Consider the following 14,796-nt stretch of genomic DNA (forward strand, 5'->3'; position numbering starts at 1 on the left):
AAGTCCTCCCTGGTACTCGTTCAGCGTTGAATCCATAACTTTCACGTTTCTTCCCGGTCGTGAACTTGCCATGTTGGCTGTAGAATTAGAAAGATTATGAGATTAGTAATAATACATCATAATAGAGATAATAAAGAATTATCGCACTAAAAGATATGATTGTTGTATTCTCAATTGAATATACACCATATTTTTAGAGAATTCTTTACTAATCCTATTTGACTCCTAACGTTTAGTCCCATTTACTAGCTTCCAACCTAAGGTCAAAGCTTTTGCTCTGATATCAACCGTGGTGACCACACGCATACCACTGCATGTTGTAGTATGCCGGTCGTTGATATAACATTCGCGAAGTACCATTCCGCAAATATCACATCCCTCGAGTAGTACAACGGAACATAGCAAGGTCCATAACTCATTCACATATTATTACAATACACATACACAAGTCGTCTCGGAGCTCCTCTTGGGTCCTAAGAGGATATCTCCCGGGTTCGAGGTGAACCCAACTTAGCTTACAATACCATAGTCTCATTAAACTAAACATTTATTTAATCGAGCAGCTAAATAGTAAGAGTTCGCGCTGCTCGGCTACTACTACTCCTCCTGATATCCTTAGGCTTGTTCTCCTCCGGAAGCCTCTCCGGATCCATAGATTATGATGTAGTCTACGCCTTCCACTCCTCCTGAGAGGTCTGGTTCTTCGTAGCCGATGATCTCGGCTCCATCATGGTTGTCGTTGTCCTCCTCCAGATGGTTCAGACAATCTAAGCATGGGGTTTAAGAGTGGTATGAGTACGAGCGTACTCAACAAGTTCATTATAGATAAGAGGTGTTTAATGCACTAGCTACGATATTAGACCGGAAAGTCTAATACCAATGCAAGTTTTGATAAACATTTCTTCAATAGATTGCTTTTATTTCAAAGAGCTATGTCCGTCGGCCTTCACCGGTTTACTAGAACTTCATGGAGCTCCTTTCCGGCCGCGTTCGCAGTTCCTCAATCCCGGAACAGGGAGTGACGAGTCACGATTCTTTACACTCTGCAGAGGTGTGTTGCTTTACCCATAAGAGATCTTAACCTTGGTGCCAACCGGGCAGCTTTCCCGTCCACACTTCCTTCGGTGTGAGGCCCGGTATAAGGTCTAGCCAATCATGTTCCTCCGCTACCTCGAACACCCACCCTTTGTTGCATACCCCGACCACCGGGTCCTCGTCGGTCCTCTTATACCACTTAAGGATGGACCCCGACCACGACAACAGTTTGGGATCGAACCAAACTCCTTCGCCGGTAGCTGCAACCCATCATAGACCGCAATACCGTGGGGACTTTAGGCTTCCCAGCCCACCGCTTGCACTTCGAGCGACAAGTGTCTACGGACTATGCCGTGGGGACTTAAGGCTTCCCCAGCCCACCGCTTGCCCTGACAGATACAAGTGTCTACGGTAAAGTGCATCCGTTGATGAACGAGAGGTGGAAACACTTTTGACTACTCCGTCCCACTCCGGATCTTATGGTTAACACGGATATTACGGCACAAGAATCACTGGCGACATTTGTTGTTTAATCCTAGATGGATATAAGCCCGTGCAATGGAACCTCCACCATATCAACACAATCCATGGTTCCATTGCCCACCACTTAGTCATATTAATAGTTATGAAAGTAGTGGTTTTGATTTTTGTGCAATAGTGATAACCATAATACTTTGCAAGTAATTTGATAGAAATACTCAAATGACATGAGCAAGTGATGAACTTGCCCGAACACCTGCAAAGTTCTGCGGTTGGAAGGTATGGACTGACCCTTGTCCTCTTGTTCCGAAAAATAGCATCATTGTCCGATAAGGGCAATGGTTAAAGAAGCAATAATGCATGATTCCAGTTTTAGGGTTTGTTTCCCCCCTTTCCGATGTTGTTGTTATTTTATGAGAGGTTAGATACTAAGAACATCTTAGGGATACTTGATTTAGGGTAAATCAAACCTTGAAATGTTGTCAAGGTGTTTTGAAATCCAAAGGCATTAATGGACTTACTTTTATTATTAAAAAATATATGTGTGATTTAAATGATTATTTAAATCCTCAAATTAAGACTCATTCTTAATTGTCTTCAAAAATTATCTTTGATATTTTATTTGGATAGAGAATTTTATGCTGATCTATTTCCATATTTTTATTTATTTTTTTAGAGCTTTTATCACTTTTCTATTGAATTTTGAAATTCCTGGTTTTTAATGGAATTTGGAAAAGACTATTTTGCCCCTGGGCCCACCTGTCGGTGGAGCCCAGTGGTTTGGCTAGACCAGCTCGGGTCCAACCGACCCGAGCGGTCGGTCGCTCACACCCGCTCCTCGCGCCGCTTCTCCAAACCCTAATCCTCTCCCGTGCTCTGGCGACCTGTGGTCGCCGCTGCCGTCGCCGAATTAATCCGGCCTACTCCGGCCACCGCCGGCGGTGAGATGGTTACCAATCGAACCGCCTTTCGACGGCGCTTCGATTGATCCGCGTCGATCTGCTCTTCCCCGCCGCCGCTGTTCTTCCTCAACGCACCGGTGACATGGCCGCGGGCGAATCGCTGCGCTCTCGTCGTTGCCGACGAGCCTGACGCCTTGGCGTGGCCGCGTGCCCCGCCGTGGTGCTGCTGGGGTCCCTGCGCCCCGACGACAGCCTGGCTTGGCCGGGGCCTCGGCGCCGTCGTTCGCCCGACGCGTGCCGCCGTGGCCGCCATGGCTGCGCCGCTCTCCTCGACTCGGTAAGTGCGCCTCCTTTCCCGCTCCCTCCCGTGCCTCGTCCTTCTTCCACCTCTAGGCCTCGCTTGCTGTGGTGTGCTTGCCTACGCAAGCACTGCTGTGTTCTTCTGCAGCGCCATGTTTGCCTGCTCCGGCTATGCTATGCTGTTGCGCTATGCGTGTGCTACTGCGCAAGATTGCTAAGCTATGTGCCTGTGAAAGCTTGCTTCTGTGTTTCCTAGCTCTAGCTGTTCATTTCCATCTCTGGCTATGGCCCTCCTGTGATTGCTCATGAGCATCCCGTGATGCTCATGGCCTGTTGACATGCTCCTATTCCTTTTTACTGTCACTAGGGCATACTGTATGTGCTTAATTCTGTCTCTGACTTGATTGTGATGGTTAATCCTTGCATACTTGCAAGTACCAGTGCCTTTGAGTTAGTTCATTTAGTTCAGATTCATTATTATGCTCCATTGAGCTGTACTGTTAGCTTAGCAGTGTGATTCAGTGATGAATTGACATGTGCTTTTCTTGTATATTGTGATCCTTTGGTTCATCAAGCCTTTGATGTGCTTCTGGATACAATTATAAAATCATTAATTCAGTTATCCGATTATTCGGTTAGGACTTGGTTGGATCTCTTCGATAGGCTGGCTAATTACTGAGAATATGCTTGGCTATGGCTATCCGTAACCAGTGCTAGCAAGCTCAGCTGATCAAATGATCCCGAGTTGCTTGTGAGATATGTTGTTTCCTGTCCGTGCCTCATCTGTTGCCCTCTCGTGTGATGTGTGTTCATCACACAAGCTTGGCTCTGATGTGTGATGGTGCTTGCTCAAGCATCATTTGATGCTTGCAATGATCCATTGGATCATCTCGCAAGGCTCGGTGTTTTGATTACTTGTGTAATTCATTTATCTCGTATTAGCTTGCTTTATTAAATGGATAAATGATGTGAACTGCCTTGCGGTGATGATCATATTAATTGAATTAGCTAGGGCTAGTTGGATGACAACCTCTGGTTGGTACCCTAGCCCTCTACCGAACCCTACTTGGGTGATGATGTGGTGGCTTAAGATTTTGGTTATGGGTTGAGGTGGCCCCGGCAGCTCTTTGATGCCTGTCATGGGTAGCTCCCTCTCACCTGTGGCTTGTTGTGACTTGGTGGATACAACTCCGGCAATCCTCGTTGGATTTCCGGTGCTCTTTGCTCGTTGACAAACTAAAATAGGCACAAGTGCCTATCTGTCTGATGGTTAGCAGACCATGTAGTGCTAGGTAAGTTGGAATGGCTAATTAGGATCAAATCCATGATGGATTTCTCTGGTTGTGTCACCGTGTTGACACCCCCAATGTTCCCTGGGTTATTTTCCTTCTAGCCTTTGCTTTATTTATCGGCACCAAATGGTTTTGCAACCAAGTGATGATACATCCAGGGTTTCCTACCCTTATTTGATTCCGTGATGCATGTGTATGCTTATTGATGAGCAAAGCATGTGTTTGCTCGAGTTCTTTTGTGTATACCTCACTCCGAGCTCCTAGAAAATGAGTGTTGGTGTAGAGGATTGCTTTTGTGTTGTTCTTGTGGTTGATTTACTTGCCCTGCTCCTCCTGGTGATCTTGTGAGCTTGATTCGAGTCTTTGTGGTGAGTTAGCGGATTGAACAACGAGTGGCTGTTCATGTGTTCTTGAGTTCTTGTGTTCTTACCGATGAAGCTCGTCGATGAATGAGCTAGGGTTTGGCTCAAAAATGTTATATATGATGCTCCTATGCTCTCCCTGGTCGACAGCTTGGCTCTGGTCACTTTGGTGACTCATTGATGCTGTGTGTGTGTTGTGCCACATGCACAAGCAGTGCCTGGGTGTTGCGCATGCACACCTGATGTGTGTGCTTGCTTGTGTGTCTGTGTGAACCGGATACTTTGCACTTGGGACATTGAGAGGATCATCTCGGCGGAGTTGATCATATCTCGCTTATTTTCCTTTGTTTCTAACTCCGCCAAGTGGCTATGCCACTTGGCATAACTCTTCTTTTATTGTGAATATGTGCAGGGATCATCAATTGAACATAAATGGACAAGGACTTCATCAAATACAAGATCAAATGAGGATGACCTTGTAGAATTTAGACTAGGACTATTAACTTGTAATTTTTCTTTATTTTCTATTCTGCCCATTTATGTAATGTGTTGTATTATTATTTTATTTCACTTATGAATATTGTAATGACATTGTAATTTGTGTGATGATCAATAAAGCTCAAAGTTTTCTCTAATGAGCTTTATTTTAATATAAGTGTTCATCTTATTTATTATTGATCATTTACTTAATGAATTTCCTCAATTGAATTATTTAAGTAATTATTTAATGTTTGAATTTGAAATTCAAATTCAACCTTGGTTTGAATTCAACCATGTCATATCATTTGGAATTCAATCATGCAAACTCTCCTCTCTCATCTCAAAACCCTAAACTAGTGAAGTGAGAAACAAGTTTGTCGCACTCTCAAAACCCTAACCCCGTAAGGTGTCGAGAGAGAAACTTGTCCCCCTTCGATGCAGTTTTTGTTTAAAAGCGCGAAATTTCCCCAGAATTTACTATGCAATGCACATCCCTTTATAAAATCTACCCCTCGATCGTCTCTAATCCTGGGACATTACAAGATGGTATGATACGAACGGATGAACTGGGATGTGTTGGTTTAGTCACCTGTGAAACCAGGGGCAGTTTCGTCCGGGAGAAAATACAGTACACAGTTTTTCTACCAAAAAACAAGACCAAATGACTATAATGGCATTTTTCAACGTATAGACGAATTGGAGTGGCATATTTCGAAGTTTGAGAATTGGAGTGGCATTTTTCGAATAGGCATGAATTGGAGTGGCATATATCTAATTAACCCTTTTTTTTTGCTTTGCAGAGACATGGTGTACCTCCATTAGCATTGGCCATCATACATGAACAATATTGTTAGTTTTAAGCTTTCTCTATTTGGTGTAACTTCAAAATAAAAAATCATGCTTTAAAATTTTCAAATTGATGGGTTTCGTTTGTTTGGGTGGTAACAACCTTTGTAAATAAAATCACCCACCAACGACAAAACTATGTTTATTTGTGCACACATGGACATCATACTTCACACTTCAACATGTATTTTTAGCTCTCATTTACACTTTGGTGATAAAAATGGAAATAAACCCCATGCCAGAAACAATATGGTGACCCTGATAACGTTTAGATGACCCGTTATTTCAGGATGATTTTGTGCTCTCATAGCCGGCACAATTCACGGAAATAAATTTGTCCATCAAAACACAATTATTGCCATTGCACTTTCTTCAATATATTTGGCACCTTTACATCGCTCCCGACGAAAACCTTGCATACTCAAAACACCAACTATTAGCCTATTATGCCTAAAGGTTACCACTTCAACAACATAAGGACAAAATTTACAAGTCCTCCTTATCCTTTACAACCATATGCATCATTTCATAAGAATTGAATAACAACTGTTAAGCATAAATATACTACTACCTTGATGGTCAGTTTCCCTTGTTTGCTCACGGTAACTCTCGATCGAAAACATGAGGGCCATCTTTGCGCCTAACCATGGTGCTACCTTAATGTCTTGCTAGCTTTTATCTTTTAGTCACATAAGCTGCGTAATATTTTTGGACTACCACTATAACAATTTTTTTCTTGCTATAACAACATACTTCACGCTTCAACATGTTTTCTAGCTCCCATTTTCAATGCTGTGATAGAATATGGTGTAGGGATTCGTAGCATAGAAAACAAATTTTTTCCTACCGCGAGAACGCAATCCAAGCCAAGATGCAATCTAAAAGATGGTAGCAACGAGGGGATGAACGAGACTAACCCTTGAAGATTTCCAAAACCTACAAGAGGAGGCTCTCGTTGCTGCGGTAGACGATCACTTGCCGCTTTCAAAAGCGCGTAGAAGATCTTGACGGTGCCACAATCGGGCAGCACCTCCGTACTCGGTCACACGTTCGGTGTTGATTAAGACGACGTCCTTCTCCCCGTTCCAGCGGGCAGCGGAAGTAGTAGGTCCTCCTTAAATCCGGCAGCACGACAGCGTGGTGGCGGTGGCGATGGAGAACTCCGGCGGAGCTTCGCTAAGCGTTGCGGGAGAGGTGGAGGAGTGGGGCGGCTAGGGTTTGGGGAGAGGGGGTGGCCGGCCTCCTTGGGGTGCGGCCAAGGTGGTGTTGTTGTGGTGGCCGGCCCCCTCCCCTTGGCCCCTCATTATATAGGTGGAACCCCCAAGTGTTGGACTACAAGTCTTCGAATAAGACCCCAACCCAAAACCTTCCATGTGTAGGGAAACCTACCCAAGGTGGGATTCCCACCTCAAGTGGGACTCCCACCCTTCCATGAGGGGGGTGGCCGGCCACCTCAGGTGGAGTCCACCTGGGACTCCACCCCTCTAGGGTTGGCCGGCCATGGGTGGTGGAGTCGGAGGGACTCCACCTTCCAAAGTGATTTCTTCCGGACTTTTCTAGAACCTTCTAGAACCTTCCATAAATGCACCGGATCATTTTCAAACTTATAAAATGACTTTCTATATATGAATCTTATTCTCTGGACCATTCCGTAACTCCTCGTGATGTCCGGGATCCCATCCGAGACTTCGAACAATACTTCGAACTCCATTCCATATTCAAGTTCTACTAATACGACATCAAACCTTAAGTGTGTCACCCTACGGTTCGCGAACTATGTGGACATGGTTGAGAACTCTCTCCGACCAATAACCAATAGCGGGATCTGGAGATCCATAATGGCTCCTACATATTCAACGATGACTTAGTGATCGAATGAACCATTCACATACGATACCAATTCCCTTTGTCACGCGATATTTTACTTGTCCGAGGTTTGATCATCGGTATCTCTCTATACCTTCTTCAACCTCGTCTCCTGACAAGTACTCTTTACTCGTACTGTGGTATGTGGTCTCTTATGAACCATTCATATGCTTGCAAGACATTTAGACGACATTCCACCGAGAGGGCCCGAGTATATCTATCCGTCATCGGGATGGACAAATCCCACCGTTGATCCATATGCCTCAACTCATACTTTCCGGATACTTAATCCCACCTTTATAACCACCCATTTACGCAGTGGCGTTTGATGTAATCAAAGTACCTTTCAAGTATAAGTGATTTACATGATCTCATGGTCGAAAGGACTAGGTAACTATGTATCGAAAGCTTATAGCAAATAACTTAATGACGTGATCTTATGCTACGCTTAATTGGGTGTGTCCATTACATCATTCATATAATGATATAACCTTGTTATTAATAACATCCAATGTTCATGATTATGAAACTAATCATCTATTAATCAACAAGCTAGTTAAGAGGTTTACTAGGGACTCATTGTTGTTTACATAACACACATGTATCAATGTTTCGGTTAATACAATTATAGCATGGTATATAAATATTTATCATAAACATAAAGATATATAATAACCACTTTTATTATTGCCTCTTGGGCATATCTCCAACATATGGAAATAAACCCCATGCCAAAAACAAAATGGTGACCCTATCACCTAGGTGATCCGTTACTTCAGCATTAAGTTTTCCCCATAGTTGGCACAATTCACGGAAATAAAACCATCTATCAGAAAACGTTTATTGCCGTTGCACCTAAAAGAACCGTTTCTTCAACAAATTGGGCACCTTTACATCGCTCCCCGACGAAAACCTTGCGTACTGAAAACGCCATCTATTACGCCTAAAGGGTACCACTTCAATAATATAGGGACCAAATTTACAAGTCATCCTTGTCCTTCACAACCATATGTATCATTTCATAAGAATTAAACAAAAAATGTTTAGCATAAACATACTACTACCTTGATCTAGGTGTCTGTTTCCTATATTTGTTCACAGTAACTCTCGATGGAAAACATGAGGGCCATCTTTGCATCTAACATGGTGTTGCCTTAATGTCTTTCTAGTTTTTCTCTTTTAGCTAGAATAATCACTGTAATTGTTTTTTGACTACCACATTAGCAAATTGTTTTTTTTTTCAATTTTTCTTGTTAGCTTTGCGATAACCTTCCACCAAAATAACCTGACAATAAAAATGATTACAATTTACCCATTTTTTCACAGTGCAAAAAAATACAATCCTTAAACTAATAATAGACCCATTTACTTAGAAAAAAGAATAACAACCTTTACAGTAAAGACTACTTTCGACTCGTAAGAAACCACTCTATTATGTTGTGAAACCATTCTCTTTAGGTTTGAAAAAACCTGCAAAAGTAGTGTTTTCCCTATTTGAATATTTGATGAACCAAATCCCATGCAAGTAAATAGAGGAAAATAATAAACGTACTTTAATAAATTCTATTGCAATGAGCCAAATTAAAGGGGTCGTAGACCAGAGAGAGAAAGCCCAAACCCCAATTCCCCATCTCGCCTCACTGTCTACTGCAAGATAGAGTAGTATTAAATGTACTAGCAGGAAGCTCGCTCGCGCAAGGCTCCTCCTTCCTTGAGCTCAAGGTCGCTCCAAGGCCCCTCGCACTCGCCGCACGCATCCCTCCCCAACCCACCGCGTCGAGGCGGATCCAGTCGATGGAGCAGCAGCCTGCGGCGGCGGAGCCGGAGGTGCCGGCGGGGCTTGGGCTGACGGCGGCGGAGTACGCGGAGCTGCAGCCCACGGTGGAGGCGTACCACCGCTACGCCGTGGGGCCAGGCCAATGTTCCTCCCTCGTGGCGCAGCGCATCGAGGCGCCGGCGGCCGCCGTCTGGGCCATCGTCCGCCGCTTCGACTGCCCGCAGGTGTACAAGCACTTCATCCGCAGCTGCGCGCTCCGCCCGGACCCGGACGCGGGGGACGAGCTCCGCCCGGGCCGCCTCCGCGAGGTCAGCGTCATCTCGGGCCTCCCCGCCAGCACCAGCACCGAGCGCCTCGACCTCCTGGACGACGCGCGCAGGGCCTTCGGCTTCACCATCACCGGCGGCGAGCACCGCCTCGCCAACTACCGCTCCGTCACCACCGTCTCCGAGCTCGCCCCGGCGCCCCCCGCCAAGATCTGCACCGTCGTCCTCGAGTCCTACGTCGTCGACGTCCCCGAGGGCAACAGCGAGGAGGACACGCGCCTCTTCGCTGACACCGTCGTCAGGCTCAACCTCCAGAAGCTCAAGTCCCTCGCCGAGGCCAACGCCACCTCCGCCTCCGCCGCTGCGCCGGCGACCACCCCAACACCGCCGGCGGAATAGCACCGGATGCTTTAATTTTTCTTCTTCGGGAGGGGGTTGCTTCGAATTCGACGCATGCAGGAGCTCCAAATAGGTGTGATTCCTGAGGTGCTGCCTGTAATAAAACTCTCTTTCCATGGATTCCCCCCATCCCGTTTCTTTTCCTTTGGAATTTCTTTCAACCTTTCTGTTGTGATTGCAATTGGAATTCAACTTTGCATGTGGTTCATACCTAGCTCCGTACTACTAGTACTAGATGATTTAGCCAGCTTAGTGGTACTGCCTCTCAATGTTCATTAGCTAGCTTGATTCATAAAAAAAAGCTAGCTTGATTCGTACCCTAGCACCTGTTGATCAATCATGATGTTGGATTAATGATGATAAATGGTTGCATAATTTAGAGGAAATCAGAAGATATGCTACTACTCCGTATCTATCAACTCTACTATATATGCTGAGATGATATCACTGTATTAGTTGTGACTATGCTAGATGCTTGTTTAGTGGGTATAGTTTTTTGTCTGTTTGTTGTCATGTATCTCTGTTGCGCGTGCTCCGGGATGGATGATTATTTTTGTTTGGAACCAGCTCACGACACAGTGGCGATCGACCCTTGTTGCTTCACTAGTTCCCTGGAATAGAAAACCCCACTTGTATATTTTTCCCCAAATCCAATTCAAACTTGTGCATATATCTGAACACTACTTGAGAACCAAGGATCTGCACTTGTGCTGCCCGAAATTTCTAGAAGCCATATCATGTGATCAATGCGATTGCTGTGTTTTTCATCGTGTTGGAGTGATGAATCAGTGGATGCTATTGCTAATCGAGTTCGCGCTTTTGAAGATTCAGACATGGAGGAAGAAAGCTTGTAGTACTCGTAGTACAGATTCAGACATGGAAGAAGAAAGCTTGTAGTAGTGCAGTAGCAAGATGCTCAGGAGACCGAGTGAGCATCTACATTTTTCTGTCCATCTTCTTTCCGGAGACAAATCAGTTTGGAACTTGCTACAAGTGAAAACGCAAGATTCTTTGCTTCAGGCCACTAATTAAAATGCTGTTTAGGTGCTCCACTTGCTATCAGTGGGGATCCCCTTGCCCCATTGTCAATTTGGCATCATCACCGAAAAGGAATAACCACTAGATCTTCTAGCAGGCCCTCTCCTTTCCGCTTCCATACATCACCGTATTCAGATTCTCTCTCTCGCCCTCCGATCGCCATCGCCGCAAGCTTTTGAACAGGCGCGGCATCGCCGTCAGAGGTTTGATCAAAGGTGGTGGGCGCCGCCGGCGTCGGGGACGACGACGACAGAAGCATTGAAAGCCTACCGGCGGGAGGGAGGAGGCGGTTGCGCAGGGATATGGCGTCTCACATGGCGCTGTCTTCCAGACACCGATCTGACGCTCCCCGCATCCACTTGCGCAACTTGCCCCAATTATCAAAGCAAAAGCCGCCATCCTTTTCTAGATTTCTTTTTTTTTACGCGCAGGACAAGAGACTTTAATTTTTTACTGCGACGTTGCGGGCCTGCCACCAGATCTTTTTTTTTACGTAGAAATGGTAAAGCTTTTGTTTCACGCCGCCGCTACGTCGATCGGTGCACACCGTCAGAAATTTTTGATGTGAGACGGTAGGTGCTTCTGTTCTGCAGCTGAATGACTGCTCAGGTGAGCCGTAACCAGATTATGTCTGTATCCGATGGACTGGTAACAACTACTGGGACTGGTAACAACTAATGTTGACTGATGATGTTCATCTTTTGTTCTTTTGATGGGTTTTGACAGTGATCACTGATCAGCAGTAGTACGCCAGGACGAGGATGAAAAAAACCCTTCGTCCCGTCCCGTCCCCCGCGGGCGGCGTCCCGACGACCCCAACCCTCCCCGCCCAGGTCCTAGCTCTCCTCCTCTCTCCTCCGCCGCCGTCGGCGCATGCCACCGGGCAAAGCCCGCGCGGTGCCGGCGGCGGCCGTCCCTTACCCGCGCGCTAGGCTGGGAGGCGCGGGGCTCTCTTCGGCCAGCGGCGATGCTTCCTGGTGGGCAAGGTTTCGGCGGCGGCGGCGCACCGCGGGTGGCGCTGCTCCGGGTGGCCTCTTGGCGGCGGCGCGGCCTCTTGGCGGCGGGGTGGCAGGGAGGTCAGCGGCGGCGCCGCGGCCCTGACCCAGATCTGGGCCTGTCTGGGCCCCATCTAGACTTGGGCGGGCCAGATCTGGCATCCCGAGGTCTGCTCCCGGTGGCTGGTGGAGCTTCTCCTGCTGAGGGTGGCTAGGACGGCGGCGCGTGGACTGCAGCGCGGCCACGGGAGCTTCACGAGCCCGGCGGGCTCGGCCGGGCCGAAGGGGCTCGGTTTGCTCCCGTAGCCGCGTCCGGTCCGTCACCGCGGTCGGCGGTGGAGGTTGCGCCCTCCCGCGTGGCTGCTGTCCAGGCTCTCCTCGGCTCGGGGTGATTCCTTTCAGTTTCGTCAGTCTTCGTCAGTGGGTCACGGTGAGACGGTGCTGGTGGTTGCGTGACCGTGGTGGCGCGAGTTGGTGGGCGGCGAGGTTGGCAGAGCATGACGGAGTGTCCGGGGCCGTGGGACTGTGGGGGACGGGAGAAATCCTTGTCGATGGCCGACACCGACGCGGTGACGCTCGCGGGCGCCACCATTCCTTCTTGAGGGGCGTCGGGGTTCCCCTTCCCACTTCCCTTCCGCATACCGGGGGAAACCCTAGGCTTGTCCGGGCAGCAACATCGTCATCGTCGCATCCCTTCTTGAAGGTGCTGTCTTGGTATGCGGCGCTTCAGAGGGCTAAGCTCGTGGTGGGAATCTTCCGGAGGGCGCAGCGGTTGCGGATTCGTCGATCCGACTTTGTCATCCTTTCTTTCTTTTTTCTTCTTCTTTTGTTTTCTTTTGAACTTTGATGTGCTGTTTGCCCCAGCGGTGGTCTCTACCTTGTATCAGTTCGTTGCTATATTAATATAGCGGGGTGAAAGCCTATTTCGAGGAGCAGTAGTACGCCATCCAACGTGTGCTCCTCCTCCAGCAGACCAAGAGGATACTGCCTGGCCTGGATATACCTGTTCTTTTGAAATAAAGATTGTATGCATATTTCAGAGGTTAGAGTCTCAAGCTCCTTTTTTTGAAAATAAAATAACTATATATTTTTATAGACAATCTTTTTGAAGGAAGAAAATGACAAAAGACCATCACATTTGGGGCGGTCTTGTCACGTAACCACCACGTTAGGACTTTTGAACACATCAATGTGATGGCCAAGCACCTCGGTGGGACGGCTTCCTCGCGCGGAGCGGCGCGTGGGGTGGTTGCTGCACGGAGGACGGAAGCCCTGCATCGATCTGCGGTGGAGGTTTGTACCTAGGCAGCCCTGGATTCGGTGGTGGTAGGGCGCCTCCTAGCGAGGCTGGTCATCTTCCTTGGCCTCGTCGTCTGGGGCCTTCGCTGGTGGTGGTGGCCAGGGCGGCGCTGGGCTTTCTGGGACGGTATCTGTCTCACGCAAAGTAGAGTCTGCAGGGGAAACCCTAGATCCCCGGATCAATCGATGGTGACGCTCTCAACGTCATACCCTCCTTGAAGGCATCTCCTAGGAGGTTCTTTGTTGCAGTCAATTGGTCTCCTAGTTCAGGAAGTTTCGGGGGAAACACTAGATCTGGGTCTCCTGTATGGGATGATGGTGGCGTGCGGCACCGTTTCTCCTCCTTGGAGGCATCCTTTTTGGAGCTGATTTTGGCTGAAGGGGCTCTGAGATGGAGCGGTTTGCATCTACCTCGTCAACAACGGAGAGTCTCGACGGCGTGGCGCAGAGGATTCTTGGTGTCAGACGTGACATGATGGACTCGCCCAGGGGTGGGGCACTGTCTAGCGTCATGGTGGCATTGTCGGCAGGACCAACGAAGATTATGCAGATATTAACCATGAAAATTGTTAGCGGTTCGACAGAGGTGACATTTTTGTGTGTGTACATGAGGTGCTCGCTAAGAGACTTCTAAACCAGATGAGCGTTCTTGTTTTGCTTAGGGGGCGTCTCAGGGTATGCGATGTTCTTGGTTGTTAGTTGGTGGAGGGATTTCGTTGTTTTCGGAGCATAAGGCCCTTTTGACATGATCTTTATCCATTGTCGGGTTCCTAGGTGTTATGTAGATGTTTCAGATTTTTGATGTATATTATTTATCTATAATTTGTTGAATAAAATAATAAAAAAACCTGTATGCATCTTTTCGATGGGGGGTCTCATCCTCCATTTCGAAGAAATACCTCCTTTCAGAAATACAAATAATTATAGATTAAATTTTGTAGTTAAAAGACAAAACAATCATTGCCTATATGTGCATTTTTTAAAAAGACTTTAGACTAAATATTTAGAATGTACAAAATTAAAACCTATAGGTAGCCCGAGTTCCACATAAATCAGTGCAGAGAAAAGGTGATGAATGCGAAAGACAAAAATATGGGGCGAGAGAGGCTCGAACTCTCGACCTCAGGATCACTCGCTTTAGCTATGAGACCTACGCGCTAGCCAACTGCGCCACCGCCCCGTTATGTTCGAAAGGTCTTAGTAGCCTATAAGTATTGTTTACGTGACCAATCGTCTGATTTATCAACAAACTGAGGCAGGTTTGAGTAGTGTGGCAAAAGGAATCCAGCATATTTCTGTTTTTCTATTCCGTCAATTTTGGGTCACTTTCGTGCTGATAACATCGTCAGAATTCAGCAGTAGCTGAAGTTGAACTGCGAGCCAGCGATGAGGTCAGCAGCATCCATCACTAGCTCCTACGTATACGAATCAGGCCTTGTACATACGAATGAACCATTCA

General features: G+C 47.0%; 1 protein-coding gene and 1 non-coding gene across 2 annotated transcripts; one reads left to right on the forward strand and one right to left on the reverse strand.

Moving 5' to 3' along the window:
* Window positions 1-9,182: 9,182 nt before the first annotated feature.
* Window positions 9,183-10,217, forward strand: LOC124665324 (abscisic acid receptor PYL10-like). Its single transcript, XM_047202738.1, has one exon. It carries the CDS (start codon window positions 9,358-9,360, stop codon window positions 10,003-10,005), a length of 648 nt encoding a protein of 215 aa, XP_047058694.1. The 5' UTR covers window positions 9,183-9,357; the 3' UTR covers window positions 10,006-10,217.
* A 4,213-nt stretch (window positions 10,218-14,430) lies between these two features.
* TRNAM-CAU lies at window positions 14,431-14,517 on the reverse strand. Its single transcript is given in 2 exon segments — window positions 14,431-14,466; window positions 14,480-14,517. It is a non-coding gene; the product is annotated as a tRNA-Met (tRNA).
* Window positions 14,518-14,796: the final 279 nt, after the last annotated feature.

This window comes from Lolium rigidum, chromosome 6 (genome assembly GCF_022539505.1).
Source record: "Lolium rigidum isolate FL_2022 chromosome 6, APGP_CSIRO_Lrig_0.1, whole genome shotgun sequence".
In the NCBI taxonomy this organism is placed as follows: domain Eukaryota; kingdom Viridiplantae; phylum Streptophyta; class Magnoliopsida; order Poales; family Poaceae; genus Lolium; species Lolium rigidum.

Excerpts from the sequence above, each read along its gene's own strand:
- LOC124665324 (XM_047202738.1), top strand. The coding sequence starts at position 9,358 with ATGGAGCAGCAGCCTGCGGCGGCGGAGCCGGAGGTGCCGGCGGGGCTT.